Raw genomic sequence first — 18,896 nt, 5'->3', positions numbered from 1 at the left:
AAAGTCAGCTTACAATTTTCTTGTGCAAAAATCTTGTGCATGTTATAAAGTCAAAATTGTGAGATGCAAATACGCAATTCTAAGAAAAAGTAAATATTGAAATTCTAACTTCTTTGAATTGCATGTTTATATCAGAATTGTGAGATGTAAACTCAATACTGTGAAAAAAAAGTCAGAATTGTGAGACATAAACTCGCAATTGCAGTAAAAAAAGATTTTTGAGATAAAAAGTCGCAGTTCCCTTTTTTATTTTTTATTCTGTGGCAGAAACAAGCTTCCAAATGTATCTGTTCTCGCTGTCATTGTTGTATTAATAATAGCCACTTTCATCACACAGAGGCAAAGCCACCCTTGTCCTTGTTACTACAGATGTGTGTTGTTGTCTGTTTCGTCTCGCTAAAGGGAAAGAAGTGCCTTAGAGGTGCGAGACAGTCTTTTTGTAGTTCACAATGGCTGGTAAATAAAGCTCACTGAATTCCCCAACACACGTTCTATGATATTTATCTGAGAGCGACGCAGACTTGAGTTTCTTATCAAAGCCTTTCAGTTTATTCCGTGGACCGTTTGTCACTCGCCTCCGCTCTTGTTAAATAAATAAATTTTATTCTGTTGAAATTAATTTTAATCAAGGTGAAGTATGTGGTTTCTGCTCCACTGGAAGCACCAAACAGAACTGCAAACATAAAGGAAAGTTCATCGTATGAATTTGAGCTTGAAGTCTGAAGGCTATATAAGTGTAGTTTGAGGAGAGATGTGAAGTGTGAAGGTTATATAAGGCCTGTGCCGTTTGACAGCAGTCTTTATATAGGCTCTGCATTGATATGTGGTTGCAGATAGTGGTTATTTTGAGGGGTTGCTTGGGTGCACATTTCCTAATGTCTGTGTGATTTCTGACTTGTTGCTAGGATGCTCTGAGTGGCTACTAAGCAGTTGCAAAGAAAATGCATATAGATAGACCAAAAGACAATCTTCCGTTCAATGTGATTAAGACATCACTAGGTGGTTGCTAAGGTGTTGTAAATAGTTGCTAGGTGGTTGCTAAGGTGTTTGATTGGTTGCTAGAATGTTGCTAGGGCAATGCTTAGAAAGAGAAGGCATATACAGTAGATAGACAAAGACTGTCTTCTGTTCAATGTGATTGCTAAGTAGTTGCTAGGTTGCAACTTTATTGTTGCAAAGATGTTCTCAGTGTTTGCTAGGATGTTGCTAGATTCTAAATTGTTGCTAAGGTGTTTTGATTGGTTGCTAGGGCAATGCTTAGAAAGAGAACGCATATAGGTAGACAAAGGCAATCTTCTATTCAGCATGATTGCTAGGTGGTGGCTAAGGTGTTCTAAATAGTTGCTAGGTGGTTGCTAAGAGGTTCTAAGTAGTTGCTAGGTGGTTACTAATTTATGTTCCTCATTCATAAGTCACTTTGTAACTGTGACTTATTCATAGGGATTTGATCACTATTGAGTGGTTGATAGGTTCTGAGTTGTTGCTAGGGAGTTGCTAGGCAGTTGCTAAGAAGCTCTAACTAGTATGTAAGCTGTGGCTAAGGTGTTTTAAATAGTTGCTAAAATGTTGCTAGAGAGTTGCTAGGTAGTTACTACAGTGTTCTAAGTGGTTGCAAGGCTGTTGCTAAGGTGTCTCAAGTGGTTGCTTGGATGTTGTTAGGTTCTAAATTGTTGCTAGGGAGTTGCTAGGTAGCGTGGCAGTTGTTAAAGTTCTGGTTTATAGGCTGTTGCTAAGATGTTTTGAGTGGTTGCTAGGTTCTGAGTTGTTGCTAGGCAGTTGCTAAGGAGTTGTAACTGGTTTGTAGGCTGTTGCTAAGGTGTTTTGAGTAGTTGCTAAGATGTTGTTGCTAGGTGGTTGCTAAGGTATTCTAAGTGGTTGCAAGGCTGTTGCTAAGGTGTTTTGAGTGGTTGCTTGGATGTTGCTAGGTTCTAAATTGTTGCTAGGGAGTTGCTTGGCATTTGTTAAAGTTCTAACTGGTTTATAGGCTGTTGCTAAGGTGTTTTGAGTGGTTGCTAGGTTCTGAGTTGTTACTAGGGAGTTGCTAGGCAGTTGCTAAGAAGTTCTAACTGGTATGTAAGCTGTTGCTAATGTAAATAGTTGCTAAAATGTTGTTGCTAGGAAGTTGCTAAGCTGTTCTAAGTGATTTCAGGACTTTTGCTAAGGTATTTCAAGTGGTTGTTTGGAGGATGCTAGGTTCTAAATTGTTGCTATGAAGTTGGTAGGCAGTTGTCAAAGTTCTAACTGGTTTATAGGCTGTTGCTAAGATGTTGTTGCTAGGAAGTTGCTAAATGGTTGCTAAGGTGTTCTACGTGGTTGCAAGGCTGTTGCTAATTTGTTTTGAGTGGTTACTAAGCAGTTGCTAGGGCGTTGCTTAGAAGTAAAGCATATACTGGAGATAGAAAGTGTAAAAGTGTTTACTAAAAAATGTGAATAAAAGTAAATATAAAGGTTTATATTAAAGTGCCCCTATTATGGGTTATGAAAGGTTCATATTTTGTTTTTTTTTTGAGCCCCCGACAACAGGTTGACATGCATGCAAGGTCAAAAAACACTTTCATTGTCTTATAATATCCATTTATTTTTACCTTATTTGCTCAAGGACTGCCAAACGATTTGCTCAATGATTAATTTTTCCAAACCCCTCCTTTTCGTGACGCTAATCTGCAGTGATTGGTCCGATTGGTCTCATTTTCATTTCATCATGCCTGTAATGCCTGATAAAGCAGCGTTTGTGAACGCAGTGCTGCTTTGTGTACAGCCATTACCGGGGAAACCGCTATTTTTACCGCTCCAAAAGCAGCACCTGATGGCAAAGAATGACCAAAGCGAAAATCGACTGATGGTCAAGTTTTCCCAGGTCTGCGTGCACAACAAGTGGGTGGGCAATATGCTAATGTTTCATGTTGACGTCAACATGAAACGGCTTGGGATTTGTTTTAAAAACGACTCGTTTCAATGATTCAGAGTCGACTCTTTCTTTTGAGAGACAATATCTTTATACATGGTGCACTTTCAGATTTTAGACTTTGCAGGATGTATTCATTCACTTAGAGCTGTGTTAGACACTGCATGAAAGGTAATTTTCAAAAATCCATAATAGGGACACTTTAAATATAAATGTTTGGTCATCTATTGCAAAGGTTTTTAAGTGATTGCTAGGATGTTGCTTCCAAGAAATTCCATAGTTGCTATGCAGTTGCTAAGCAGTTTTCTAAGAAGTTCTAAATGGTTTCACATAATTCTTTTACAGTTAACTGTCTTTTCTTCTCCACCTGTTTTTTCTGACCACACTGTCCCAATGAGCATTTTGCCATCCAATGGTCATGCCTTAACTTTGCAAATTCTAGTAGCGCATTAGTGTTGCATCCTTCTCATGAGCATTTAATAATTTTTGACTTTCAGTCTGACTTCAATATCTTTTTTTGGCTCAATGTATCTGTAAAAGGAAACCTGCCTAATAATTATGCACAGAATGAATGAGCTTTTTCCACACCTGAGTTTTTTACTTCCAGCCTTCATGGAAAATTATATACCACTTATAAATAATTAAATACAAAATGGAATGCTTGGGAAAGAAAATATGATCAGAATATCAACTTGCCTATGTTCTCTTGCCTATATATATATATATATATATATATAAGAGAATAGAGTTCCATTCAGTGCCACTAGTGGTTCAGAAATGACACACTTCACCTTGAACACTGTTGAAATAAATGTAAAATTTAAAAGTGGTTAAATGGTTTAGTTGTGTTAGAGGAGGTGGTGTAGTGGTTAAAGATCACTGAATTCCCGTGCCACCATTGCGCTCCAGGGCAAGACATTCAACAGCCGTTTACTCCAGCAGTACCGTCCCTTGTGGTGCGCTGACCGAAAGTCGGTTCGGATAAAGAGCGTCTGCTACATGATGAATAAGGAAAGTCATTCCCGTGGTTCCTGCTGCTGTGTCCTCGGGCCTTTTTTTGTTTAACATGATACTCTGGAACAATGCTGCTGCTTCTGGAACACCTACCAACCCAATTACACTAACTTATAACATTCTGCGCCACGGCGCCGGTATTCAATCACTCTCTCGTCTTTTGTCTTCACAGACGGTCTCATGAGCGAAGGCGAGTTTCTGGAAATCACAGAAATCAAGCGGCATCAAGCGGAGGATTTTGAATGCATCACCAACAATGGCGTAGCTCCGCCAGACACGTACCGCGTCAAGGTCACAGTCAACTGTAAGTCGAGCCACTCTGCTCCTGTCAGCAACTCACAGTGACATCCTAAATGAGATAGTTGGGAGCGTTTCAGAACACTCTGTGATTGAGTAATGCAAATATAAATTGGATTGCGATCAGCTGCATATAGAATTAAACTCTTTATCTTTTCATTGAGTCCTCTCAACTCCACAGGGTTGAGTAATTGTACTTCATTATTACACTTAAGTATTATTTCAGAGAATTTGCCCTGTTCTTGAATACTGTAGAAACTTAATTACATTTCCACAACAAAAATCATTCTTGTATTTCTTTACAGTTTCATGTAGGCCTTCAAATATATAAGTACATACAGTACACTACCATTCAAAATTGTGAGACGTTTAAATTAATCAGATGATGTTAAAGACATAATGTTTCAAAAGATTCTTCTTTTGTTCTTCTGAACTTTCTATTCAACAAAATGTCCAGATTTTTTTTTTTCACAAAAATATTAAGTATATTAGAATGATTTGTGAAGGATCATGGGACACTCAAGACAGAAAATTCAGTTTTTCATCACAGGAATAAATTACATTTTTAGATACATTGAAATAGAAAACATTTTTTATAAATTGTAATAATATTTCACAATATTACTGTTTTTACTAGATTTTTTTATCAAATTAATGGAGCTTTTGTATACTTACTGACCTCAAACTTTTGAACTGTAGTATTTGTTGCTTTCCAGTAAAATATCTAAACATCATTAAAACTAGATAAATTAATTTGAGGAGCAAAATATTAAGGCAAAATGTCTTGAATTGATTTTACTTTCTTTGATTCCATTGACTAATAATAGTTTCTTATTTTATAGTACTTATACTTAATTATAATACTAGCATAATAGGATCAATATAATAGAATAATTTAACTATTTATAACTATGAACTATTTTCTAGTGTCAAACAACTATAAAATTAGCATCTGTTGATAAAATCAGACAAATAATAATAATAATAATAATAGTAATAATAATAATGCATAGCTCTTAGGACTCCCGTACTTTACGAAGTTTTTGCATCACAGTTTAATAACAAAATCTCCTGCGTTTTTTTTGTTTTTTTTTATCATGCAATTAATTAAGAAAAGGGACACTCAAGTTTTTAAATTAAATTAAATTAAGATTAAGATTTTAAATTAAATTAAATTAAATTAAAATTAAATTATATTAAGAAAAGCTTTTTAATACAATACATCTTCCAGGTTTGAAATGACATGACGCTGAGATCACATTTTTTTCTCATTTTTGAATGAATTATTGCTTTAATTGAACAACGAGTGCTAATACTTTAACTTTAGTACACTGTCTGTGTGGTCTTCAGATCCACCAGTAATCACAGACGTAAAGAACATGCCCGCCCAGCTGGGAAAAACTGCAATCTTACGCTGTGAAGCTATGGCGGTGCCCACCGCATCCTTCGAATGGTACCGGGATGACCGAAGGTAAGCTAGCATTAACAAAATGAGCGAAACAGACGCTGTGAACCATGGGAAGCAGCACATACCGGGTTTACTTTAACGTGTGATCTGTCATATTACTTCTTCCTCAGGCCGGTAGAGAGCGATAACACGCTGAAGATTAAAAACGAGAAAACACGTTCCCTGCTGCTCTTCACCAATGTCACAGAAAAACACTTTGGCAACTACACCTGTTTCGCCTCCAACCGCCTCGGGGCTTCCAATGCCAGCATGCTACTCTTCAGTGAGTACCTTATATCACTCCAGCTTTGCAGCGCTCGCTTTTGTGATCTCGAAACATTAGTAAATCTACAAAGGCATAAAGTCAAGGATAAATAAACACCCTGCAGGAAGTGACTTTCCACTGTACAAAATAAGTGAACGTGCATTTCTCGCTCCCTGAGGCTAGTTTTCACGTTGAGCTTCACCGCAGACGGATAATAGCAGTGTGTCCGTTGCTGGTATTTGAAAGCAAATGGTCTAGTGCTGTATGCTCAGCAAAGTGCATCGTTTTCAACCTTTTTAATAATGCATAACTTGACCAAACTTCAATTGCAGCGTGAAGCGTTTGAAAGTGTTTGTGACTTCTGACACACATAGACAACGTGCACAACTGCTGGGATAATTCACATGCGTAAGCTCGGAAGTTTGTGAATTGATTTTAATTGTGAATGAGTGGCATAATTTCATGCTTCTTTTTCTCTTTTTGGCTTCTTCATAAAGTCAGGAAGCTTGTTTACCACCAATGCATCAGAAACTAAAAGCAAAGATGCGCATTAGGTGTGAAATTCATGCTTTATCTTGTATTTTAACAGTCTTTTGTTACCATCCCAGTTAACAAAAATGTGTTCCTAGAACGTTTTGTTAATGTTCCCAAGGTTATTTTTGAATGTTCTCTAAACATTTTTAAATTGGTTTTAAAAAAAATTTCTTAGAGGAAACATTAAAGGAATGGTCAATTTTATCATTTTGCAAACATTATGGTAACGTTACTTTTGAATGTTCTCTGTATTTTGCAATAAATGTTCCGAAACGTAGTAAGTAATAACATTAAAAACAAAACAAAAAAATGAAAGAATGCTTGGTTAATGTTCCCATTAATTTATGAAAATGTTTTTTTTTTTTAAACCTATTCAGAGAACATTCAAAAATAACCTTTTTAAAGGAACACGCCACTATTTTTGAAAATAGGCTAGTATAGTTCCTAGCCATATCGGCCTAGAAAATCGCAACTGTTCATTTTCCGTCGGTCTTAGTACACGATGTAACTACAGAAGAGTCAAGTTTTTTTTAATAGGAAAAATATAGAAACTCTTTGGTCATTTTTGAGCAAGATGCTAACGGTCAAATCAGATTCAATAACCTATGCTAAGCTACAGCTAAAAGTGCTACCACCAGACCCGGAGATCGGCTGAATGGATTCTAAAACGGTAAAACTCAACTGTTTAACTCTAGGAGAGTTGGAAAATGAGCTTATTTTGAAAAATAGTGGAGTGTTAAACCATTTTAAAAACTGGATCTTTTGAATGTTTAAAAAACATAAAAAATAACCTTTTCATACCTTAATGGGAACATTAGCAAAGCATTCATAGAAAATATTTTTAAATGTTATTACTTACTGCGTGTTTCAGAACGTTTAGACAACATTCAAAAGTAATGTTCCCATAACATTTGCAAAATTCTAAAATGGAATGTTCCCTTAATGTTTTCTCTAATGTTCACATTCTTGGTTATGCAAATGTTAGAGAAAACATTAAGGGAACGTTACTTTTGAATGTTCTCTGAACATTCTGAAACAAGTAGCAAGTCACAACATTTAAAAAGTGATCAATTGTGACAATGTAACAATTACATTTTTGTTACGAAAACCCAGACAACTTTGAATGAACGTTCTATTAATGTTTCAAGAAGAACATTTGTTCATAACTTTGAGAAAACATTCGCCAAAGTTCTGGGAATGTTCCCTGTTAGCTGGGATGGAGAATGATGGGAAATGCCTATTCCTCAGTACACAAAATATGTACTGAAGCGAACATTTACAATTTAAAATGAATTAAGATCAGACTTACACAGTTTGAAGGCTGCGTGAGAGTTTGTTGCACCCAAAGAGTTTATTAACTGAATTTTCTCCTGCTGTTTTTCTACAGCAGATCTTTTGTCCGCTACAGAACATCAGTATCGAGTAATAGAGGATTCCTATAAAACATGTTCTGTTGTGGAAAATGCGCTTTGAGCTTCCATTGTCTGACTGTAAAATGTCTGAAAACAGCTCATCTCTCATAGCTCTGCTTTATTGAAGAAAAACCTCAGGGATTTTTAAAAATCTAGGGCTGAATGAAACAACAAGGACACAATAACAAATCACAACAGCACTACAGATTTCCTTGTACTTGAGCTTTTTCACTGTTGTTTTCTAAATAATATATATATTACTATATTATTTTGTTTTTTTATAGACAGAGAGACTATTTGTTTAATGCACTAGCGCTAGCGGCATTAATCGAGCAGCTTGCTTTAGTGATAAAGCAGGAATCTCATGAAAACATTTCACCCTGAGATCCGAAGAAAGAAATAAGAAACTATATTGTGCAGAGAAAATGAAGCCTGTTAAGATTTTTGTCCTGCATATGCATTCTGTTCATGACAGTTAAGCATGTTTTCCCCCAAAGTTCTCATTACTGTAATGCTTTTCTTTTGAGTTTTCTTTATAACTCTCATTATTCTCAATGGTGATTCTCATTACTCTAGTACAAAGACTTTTCTGTTTAAATGAGCATAAATTTTAGACAGTACCACGATGTACTAACGCCTAAATATCATTATTATTATTATTATTATTATTATTATTATTATGACTTCATGTTACAGTAATGGTAGCATTATTATATTGGCAATTGTGTGTAAATATGCACTTATTGTAATAAAATTTATGTCATAATGCATCAAATTATTTAGATGGAGGTGAAATATGCATGACTTCATCATATTCTTGACTTGTTTTGTATATTTCACCCCAGTGGTTTTAGTATCATTGAGATACTATTATAGTTTTTATTCAAATTATTTTTATATTATATTATATTATATTATTAATAAACTGTATTAATATTATTTTTATATTTTGAAGCATTTTATATTTTTTTATTTTTCTTTTGTATATTTTTATTTTGTTTTTCATTTTATTTTATAGTTTAAAGTTTTAAATTTCATATTTATTTCTAATAATTTTGTTGCGCTTTTTTGTCATTTTTACTGCGTGTGTGTGTGTGTGTGTTTATTACATATTATTTCAGTTTTATATATTTTAGTACATCAAGTTAAACTAAAATGAGAAATGTTGCTGAAACTAGCTGAAATATTTTTTATGCTGAAGTTTTTTTATTTTAGTTTATTTCAGTTCATTTTTATTTTAAGTAAAATATAAATTTTTTTTTTTTTTTTTTTTTTTTTTAGTTTTAGCTTCAGTTTATAGCTGTTCACCCAAAAATAAATGTCTCCATAATGTTGAAAATCAAACCATTTAAACCAGCCCACGGTGGTTTTCTGTTTTTGTTGGAAGTTTCATCTAGTTTTCCAGGCAGACCTGATGAAAACTACCAATTAAAACCAGCTAAGACCAGCAGACCACATTAGTCTGGTTTCAGCGGTTTTGTGCAGCAGGAGATGATGTTTTTAATGACTTGTTCCGGGTGATTTCAGGGAAAGCGAGCGGTTGTACAGAAAGAGGAAGGTTTTCTGCAGGCAACAGGAAACTGCTGCTTGTTGGCAAACGAACGTATGAAACAACTGGTTGTGAATATTTCATTAATTTAAGCCTCTTTCTCTGCTGAGGCTAATTTACCACAGCAGTTTACTCGTTTTGTGTAGCATTTAGATCCTGATTGCTCCTACATACTTAACGATGAATGTTTTCAAACTGCACTGTATATCTATAGCCAAATTAACCACACACAGCATAATCAACCAATTAGCGTGGCGAGTGTGTCAGTTCTGCCGCTGCAATCGTTGTAGAAATGATCAGCATTAGTATTTCACATAGTGCTGTTTGATTTCCATTCAGATATTGTGTTGTACTTATGCCTCATTACTTTCTTAAATCTGCTTTATGAGGTCCTTAAATTTGCTCAGCCATATTTACTGTGCTCTATTCATACGCAAGTGTAATATATTACATTTCTATATAATTTGTTTTTATTTTAAATTTTTACATGCATTTTATATTTTAATTTATATTTTATTAAATTATATTTATTTTCATATTATTTTATAGTTTAAAAAGAATGAGATTTGTTTGCACAAAAATAACAATACATAGCTAAATGTATTTTTATTATTACTTCACTTATATTATGTTTTTCCTGTATTGATTTGTGAGAAATGGCACATAAAAATCTTTATAAACAATTATTTCTAATTATACATATTTAATTATTTAAAATTATTTATAAACACATATTTCTGAATACTTTTTTAGAAATATTTATTTTATAGTTGTTTATTTTAAATAAATATTTAAATATAGTAAATATTTATGATTGATGACAAAAACAAATCTTTGTGACTTAAATATTTATAAATATTTATGAACAGTTGTATATAAACAAATATTTCTGAATAGTTTTTGAAATATTTATTTATTTATTGAAATATAATGATAATATATATATATATATATATATAAATGCTTAATTTTACATATGCAAAATTCAGTCAGCCAGTAAGTTGCATAATTGCTGTATTAAAATATTTAAGTGTAGATTTCTATTCTGTTGATGCATTTCCTATTGAAAAAGGCCTTTAAACTTCCGAATTTATAGTCTTTGGTGATAAATTATGTTTCAGTTCCTCTTGAGAACAGGCAGCTTCACTCGATTTGAGGTTCATGCTCTTCCTGACCCTAAGCGTAACCTATGAAGGTGCTGTTAAGCACAAAAACAAGAGCAGCAGCACAAAGTCAAATACTGTACATAACAGCATAACTTCAGAGTCTGACCGCGTTCTGGGCCGGTCTAAGTGAGCAGGTGGCAGAGCTCTCGGTGGAAAAGTTTCTGCTGGAATGCTCAGTGCAGAGAGCTTAGCCATGCAGCAAAACCCAGAGAGGAGGAGGAACAGGTCACAGAAAGGCCAAACATTGAGTGATTGAGCATATAGAGCTGCACAACACAGAGAGAGTTTGTGCTTACGCAAGGCTTACATCTTACGTTTGTTCCAGTTTTCACACCGTGCACAGATGCTTCTTATTTTGGCATAAATCAATGAACAAAACTCTCAAACCTCCACTGTTGTTTCAAAACACTTGGCTGTGTGATAAAAAAAAATTAAAGCTCAGTATTATTTATATATTTAATATACATATCATATTTATCAAAATTATGCTCTAAAATTGTTTAATGCAACAAGTAAAATACACGTAAACATTTAAAAATTATTCGTCAATCTTTTATATTTTATTTAGTTGCATATATTTTTCTTATTTTATAATTAAGAAAAAATAATAATATTAAAAGAGTTAGATTTGAATGCACAAAAATAACATTACATAGTATTCATTTTCAAATTCATTTTGAATAATACATTACTTGCATTATATTTTTCCTGTATTAATGTGTGACAAATGGCACACATGGCATAGACTATAGAATATTTATAAATATTAAAAATTTATTTATTATTATAATTTAAAAACAAATATGTATAAGTAATTTTTTATGAATAATTGTTTATTTATTTATTTATTTATTTACTTATTTAAAGTATTTTTATTACTTTAGAAATATTTTTATTAAGTATTTATTAATTTAAATATTTGTAATTGATGGCAAACCTTTGGTGGGACAAATGGTGCACATAGACATAAATATAAACAATTATTTTTTTATAAACAAATATTGATTGATTGATTGAAATAAATGTTTAAATATAGTAAATATTTATGACTGATGATAAACCTTTGTGACAAATGGCGCACACAGACTTAAATATTTATAAATATGTATAAACAATTATATTTTTTATAAACAAACATTTATTAATTATTTATTTATTTATTTAGCATTTGTTGTAATAAATGTTTAAATATAGTAAATATTTATGATTAATGGCACAAACAAACCATTGTGACAAATGGCGCACATAGACTTAAATATTTGTAAATATTTCTAAATTATATTTATATTTTATAAACAAATATTTATGAATTTCTATAAATATTTATTTATTTATTAAGTATGCTTTTATTTAAAAATTAATATTTAAATATAGCAAATATTTATGATTGGTGACAAACAAATCTTTACTCAAATATTTACTTATTATTCAATTATGAATATGTATAAATAATTGTTTATATTTTTATAAATATATATGAATATTTTGCTAATATTTCTCTTAAGTATTTATTCATTTAAAAATGTTTTAATATAGTAAACATTAATTATTGATGACACAAATAGATTAGATTAGTTTCAAATGTATTGTCATTATGCAGAGTGCAAGTACAGAGCTAATGAAATGCAGTTAGCATCTAACCAGAAGTGCAAGAATATAGTGTTTTATATACAGATAAGTGCAGAGTAAGTGAAGCTATAACTTGTATGTACAGTGGAGTTGCTATATATTTATACAATATTAAACAGAGTATATACAGAATCTAAATGGGGGTACAAATGTAGGGTTATATATACAGTATGAACAGCGGCACATAAGAACAGTGGTAATAATACAAATGGTTGTGTGTGCAATAGTACTGTTAAACAATGTATAGCGATGTCTATGTATTTATAGTCTGTATTTACTGTGCTGTGTACAATGTAATGGCTTAAACAATTTGCAGTCTGTGCAAAATATGAAGTACATATTTCAAGTACATGTGCAAGTACATGTTTGTAAAGTACTGTGACCAATGCCGTATGAGAGCAGGTGCAAGTTAGATTGGTGGTGTGGAGTTCAGTAGGGTCACAGCCTCAGGGAAGGAAATAAATCACTGAATCAGATTTGAAATCAATTGAATTTAAATCATTTTATTATATAAGCACAAAGAGTATGCAGATTGCTATGAGAGACATTAAACTAGCACGGATATGAAGGAAAAGGTTTGGCCGGGTGAACAATTATACAGTTTAGTGTCATTATATAAAAATGTTTGTCCGCAGAATGCTGTGATTGACCAATCAGAATGAAGTATTCCAGAGAGTCGTGTAATTGTTTGTGGCTGGCTGTACATAATGCTTTTATAGCTCATTAGCAATAAACAGCAGGGCCTTTGCACAACCAGTGTTAGTAAAATTGGCATACAGCTGGGTCATGATGCTCCTTATCCATCTCATCTGTTTCTTCTGCTGTTTCTTGCTTCCTTTCGGTTCCTCCCATCTTTTCTCTTCTCCGGCCCATTATGTCTCCTCTCATTTGTTCCCGCTCCGTTGTGTCCTGTTACCCCAGGAAGTCATCAGTGGCTTCTCTCGCTCCATTCTTTACATTTCAGTCCGCAGTGAGTGATTCCTGCCGTTTCCTCCCCTCACGCATTACCATTGTAAGCGAGTCCGTCTCATTCCATCTCACATTCTCTGGGAGAGTTATTCCCGTGATGAGTCACCTGCCGTCACTTCCATGCATCTTCTCTTGTTCATGTCGCTGCCACGCCGTCATCTGGCCTCGACTCGCACTTTTCCATCAGACGTGCTGCGACCTTTATCTTCATCCTTCGGAGAAGAAACATCTGTCCCACCGCTGTCGGTCTTAGGATAACTCACCTGGGAACGGAAATCCTGCAGTTCCCCCTATGCTGTTATTTTCTCCTATCATTTCTTTCATTTATTTTATTTTTTTTTTTCATGATCATTGTCTTCTGCTTTTTAGGAATGGTTTGCATATTGTATATGCTGTATGTACTTTATATAATTTTTTTCACTTGGGGTGAGGTTTTCAGTTTTTGAGGCTACAGTAGTGTATGTTTTCACAAATACTTCAAGATATTTTAGTTTGAAAGATAAAATCAAATTTTATTTGTCATGAAATGACCATTTTAAAGTGAATATCATGCAAATAATCTATAAGAATCCACCAGGAGTGCTATTAAAATATACTATATAAACAACCGTACTGGTTATTCTAGCTACTTTTTGTGTAAGATATAGTAAATTATTTTAAATGTATTACTTTTAGCGTTTTTGCTGTATATTACTTCTTAAATTTTATTTACATTTTTTATTTTATGTAAATGTTTATAATTTTAATAAAAATAATTGTAAAAAATCTGCCATTTAAAAAGCTATTTTTATTAAAAATATAAAATGTTTAGTTATATTATATACATGTAATGTATTTTATATGTTTTATATGCGTTATACCATATAAATACCCATACTGTTTATTCTAGTTACTTCTCATGCAAGATGCACTAAATTATTATTATATTATTTGATTTATTTTACTTGTTGCATTTTATTTTTATAGTTCATTTTTAATTTTAATAATAATAAAAATAAATCATTAAAATATAAACTTTTTAGTTGTTTTATATACATGTAGTGTATTTTATAAGTTTTATATGCGTTATACCATATAAATAACCATACTGTTTATTCTAGCTACTTTTCATGAAAGATACAGTAAATTATTAAAAACATTTTCAATTCATTCTTTTTTTTTTATAATTTTACTGTTTTTTACTTGTTGCATTTTATTTTGTTATTTATTTATAATTTATTTTAAATGTAATTATAATAAAAAGATCAGTCATTAAAAAATTTAACTTTTTAAAAATTTTAACTTTATTTAAATTCTTGTTAAAATTATTTGAATTTATTTTTTATGTTAATACAATTTGCATTATGGTTTATATGCACTATACATAGATTTATCAAAGTTTACAAAATGCTTTTAAATTAGGTTACAGTAAATTAAAACAATGTTTGCAATCCATTAAACTTGCATAATCTGACTTATCTTGAATTTTGAACATCAGCCAATATATATATATATATATATATATATATATATATAATACAAAAAATATGATGAAATTAAATTAGATTAATATTAATGAAAGTTGTTGTTGTTGTTGTTAAATTAAAAAAAAAAAAAAAACACCAGTGCAATCAGTAAATGTACTCAATAAAACCAGAAATGTGTATTTAGAAAATAAATAATCTATTGAGATGTCATATTGCCTTAACATGTAGCACACTAGCACAAGGTTTCTATGTTGACCAGCTTTCTCTCTCTCATTCACCCTATTCACATCTGCTTCTCTCTTCTAGGGCCCGGGGCCGTGTACGGCGGAGCGGCGTCTCTGAACGGCCGTTTATCAGGAGTCGGCCTGTGGTTCTGCCTCTCCATCTCTGTTCTGATGAAGGTCTAAAACTTTCCCGCTTCGGAAGGAATCTTTAAATACGAACCCATCACTGTGAACAAAAAGAAATTATGCATTAATCCAGGAGCCATCACTACATCACTCGGTCATTCCTTCCTCTTCCCATTCACGCCCGGTCGCATATCACTGCTTCACTCCTCCCTCCCGTCGCCAACGATGGTCACCTTTTATCGTCCAAACCTGAAATGTGATGCAAATGATGTGAACGACAAGTGTAATGCCAGTTGGGTGTCTCTTGATGTGCGTGCTGGACATGCTGGTTGTAAAGTGACGTGTCGACGATGACTGTTGCGATGTCCGGGTGAACCGGTCAAAGCTGTTCACCAGCGGGCCCGTCGGTTCCCGACACAGAGATCCGAGCTGAACGGTGGTGCATTCTGACGTGCGTAGCTACTATGAATGATGTCAAACCACATGTTTTCTTTCTAGCAAGGAGGGCCGTGTCATCTCAGCCCCTCGTTTGCGTTCGTTTGGGCTCTCGACCCAAAGCAAACATCTGACCCGCGTCCAGCCCTCATATTGTCCTCAGTCTGTCCATCACTCAGATCGTCGGTCCTTCACACTCAGTGTAAATATATATGCAGTAGAGGCTACATTTACACTACATTTCCCATCAGCCTCTCTGTTTCAGCCTTTCGGCTCGGAGGATATTGCTGCCTTTAAGTCACAATGGAATGGTCGTATTTACGAGATTTACAACCGAAATGTCATTATTAGCCGAGAATCATTGGTATTGATCGTAAGAAGTTTAGTTTGTACACATTTAGTGTTGTTTTCTTGTGTTTGACGGAAAGTTAAAAAAGAGAAGTGCTTTAAATTACTTTTCAAACTTGTTGCAAAGTATAAAAAATAGATGTAGTGTTGGAAATGTAAGTATTTGGACACTTTTTGGTTGTCGAATGTTGGTTAATAAAATAAACGTAAAAAAATATACAGCTGTAGATGTCACTCATCCGCTAAAACTCATTTTTAATGTGCAAATACAGTTTAGAAAAGTCAGAAAGAGTGCAACTTTTCGAATTATTTGAATACATCATTGCAACTCATTAACAAGAGTGCAACTTTTCAGTATTTTTTAATGCATCATTGCAACTATTGAGTGCAACTTTTCCGAATTATTTTAATGCATCATTGCAACTCATTAGTAAGAGTGCAACTTTTTATAATCATTTAAATGCATCACGGCAACTCATAAGAGTGCAACTTTTCCGAATTATTTGAATGCATCATTGCACCTCATAAGAGTGCAACTTTTCCAAATTATTTAAATGCATAATTGCAACTCATTAGTAAGAGTTCAACTTTTCATAATTATTTAAATGCATCACGGCAACTCATAAGATTGCAACTTTTCAGAATTATTTGAATGCATCATTGCAAATTAAAAGTAAGAGTGCAACTTTTCATAATTATTTAAATGCATCAGTGCGACTCATAAGAGTGCAACTTTTCAGAATTATTCAAAAGTGTCGTTGCAACTCGTAAGTAGGAACTTTCCACAAAGACTTGAAGGCAGCAGAAGTTTCTGGCGTCTCCTGGCCTGAAACGGTTCATTGACTTCTTGTTGCTTGTGGATAGCATGTACCGGTTAGAAATGTCCCTCTTGTGACCTCACTTCCTGCACCGACCCCGTTTAACCCCCTGCACTGTGTACATTTTAATCTGCAAGGTTAACTGCTATTGCTTTTTTGGTGTTAATAATGATTATAATGATGATGATGATGATGATGACAATGTTAATAAGTATTTGAATAAATATGATAGTAATTCCATGTGAGAAAAAAACGTCAGAGCTGATCGCAAGCCATGTGTGTGAAAATATTTTGTACTAAAAATCACTGAATTCATCGAACGGCAAAAAGAAAAAAAAACTTTTTGAAGTATCATGCTCTGTTTTACCATGATTAACTTTTTTAAAATGGAAGTAATTTCAACTCGTCCGTAAAAGAGCAATCAGTGAAATGTGAGGGTGCTTACACGCTAGACGGATCTGTTTTGAGCATGTGAAAATGGCCGTAGAAACACAAATTGAACAAATATACAGTACGAAGTGCAGTATTGCTTTTTCAAACCGTTGCATTTGTCAAACGTCTTTATCATGCACCATTCCCATTGAGCTCAGTGCATTTGCATTGTAAACTCTAGCGTGTAGGCATCCTAATATCATTTCAAATGTGTACTGTATTTTTTTTCCATGCTGTTGATGACTGTAATGTATGATATATTCTGCAGTAATGATGTAATGCTCATGTCTGCCTCGATGACATAACCAAATCCTGCGGTTACGTACGGTCGTGTTAGTGTGAATCTGCGTTCCATTCAGAGACGATTGTTGGATATTCCTGTGATATCAAGTTGCAACAAAAAATGCATGCATTTACTACATGTATTATGTTTGGAAAATTACATACAAGGAAAGAAAATGTTTTTTTTTTTTTGTCAACAGTCTTTTCGCAACCAAATTGCGATGCTATGCAATGCTAGCATTAGTTCTGTAGGTGTGCGGTTAACAGACCGGAGCATTCAGCGTGTTATATACATATTTTCTAAACATTTTGTACAGAGCCCTGCTCATGCCATGCAGAAAAAATACATATATCATGGCCACGAATGAAGAATTTGTTTCTATGACTAATTAATTTGTTCCCTTTTTTTGTAAATCGTGGCCACACTGTACTAATTCGTTCTCTCGTTTTAGTAAATTGTGGCCATGTTGTACTAATTCGTTCTCTCTTTTAGTAAATCATGGCCACATTGTACTAATTTGTTCCCTTTTTTAGTAAATCGTGGGCACGTCGTACTAATCCGTTCTCTCATTTTAGTAAAACATGCCCATGTCGTACTAATTCATTTTCTCGATTAAGTTAATCGTGGCTACGTCGTACTAATTAATTCCCTCGTTTTAGTAAATCGTGGCCACATCGTACCAATTCGTTCCTTTTTTTTTAGTAAATCGTGGCCACAATATACTATTTCGTTCCCTCATTTTAGTAAATCATGGCCATGTCGTACTAATTCATTCCCTCGTTTTAGTAAATCGTGGCCACATCGTACCAATTCGTTCCTTTTTTTTTAGTAAATCGTGGCCACAATATACTATTTCGTTCCCTCATTTTAGTAAATCATGGCCATGTCGTACTAATTCATTCCCTCGTTTTAGTAAATCGTGGCCACATCGTACCAATTCGTTCCTTTTTTTTTAGTAAATCGTGGCCACAATATACTATTTCGTTCCCTCATTTTAGTAAATCATGGCCATGTCGTACTAATTCATTCCCTCGTTTTAGTAAATCGTGGCCACATCGTACTAATTTGTTCCCTCGTTTTGTCATTTAGTAAACTGTGGTCTTGCTGTATTAATTCGTTCTTTCGTTAAGTCGTGGCCACATCATACTAATTAATTCTCTCATTTTAGTAAATTGTGGCCATGTCGTACTAATTCGTTCCTTTTTTTTAGAAAATCTAGGCCACATTGTACTAATTTGTTCCTTTTTTTAGTAAATCGTGGGCACTTCGTACTAATCCGTTCTCTCATTTTAGTAAAACCTGCCCATGTCGTACTAATTCATTTTCTCAATTAAGTTAATCGTGGCTACGTCGTACTAATTAATTCCCTCGTTTTAGTCAATCGTGGCCACATCCTACCAATTTGTTCCCTTTTTTAGTAAATCGTGGCCACAATGTACAATTTCGTTCCCTCATTTTAGTAAATCCTGGCCATGTCATACTAATTCGTTATATTATGTAATTAAATAAAAACAAGGCAACAAATTGGTACAACATGATTTAATAAAACGTGGGAACGAATTAAGTCGTGGGAGCAA

The 18,896-nt window shown here is 33.5% G+C and overlaps 1 protein-coding gene across 2 annotated transcripts in view; it reads left to right on the top strand.

Moving 5' to 3' along the window:
- The window catches only part of LOC107688198 (igLON family member 5), a 192,276-nt gene extending 174,466 nt beyond the window's left edge, over positions 1-17,810 (top strand). For both annotated transcript variants that reach the window (XM_016485799.1, XM_016485798.1), the window contains 4 exons: positions 4,092-4,223; positions 5,567-5,687; positions 5,795-5,946; positions 14,960-17,810. In XM_016485799.1, the coding sequence (XP_016341285.1) occupies positions 4,092-4,223; positions 5,567-5,687; positions 5,795-5,946; positions 14,960-15,060 (506 nt within the window). In that variant the 3' untranslated portion in view covers positions 15,061-17,810. The remainder of the gene's footprint in view (positions 1-4,091; positions 4,224-5,566; positions 5,688-5,794; positions 5,947-14,959) is intronic.
- Positions 17,811-18,896: the final 1,086 nt, after the last annotated feature.

This window comes from Sinocyclocheilus anshuiensis, unplaced genomic scaffold (genome assembly GCF_001515605.1).
Source record: "Sinocyclocheilus anshuiensis isolate Anshui unplaced genomic scaffold, SAMN03320099.WGS_v1.1 scaffold1162, whole genome shotgun sequence".
In the NCBI taxonomy this organism is placed as follows: domain Eukaryota; kingdom Metazoa; phylum Chordata; class Actinopteri; order Cypriniformes; family Cyprinidae; genus Sinocyclocheilus; species Sinocyclocheilus anshuiensis.
The sequence above is the reverse complement of the archived record's forward strand: the minus strand, read 5'-3'. Positions and strand labels throughout refer to the sequence as shown.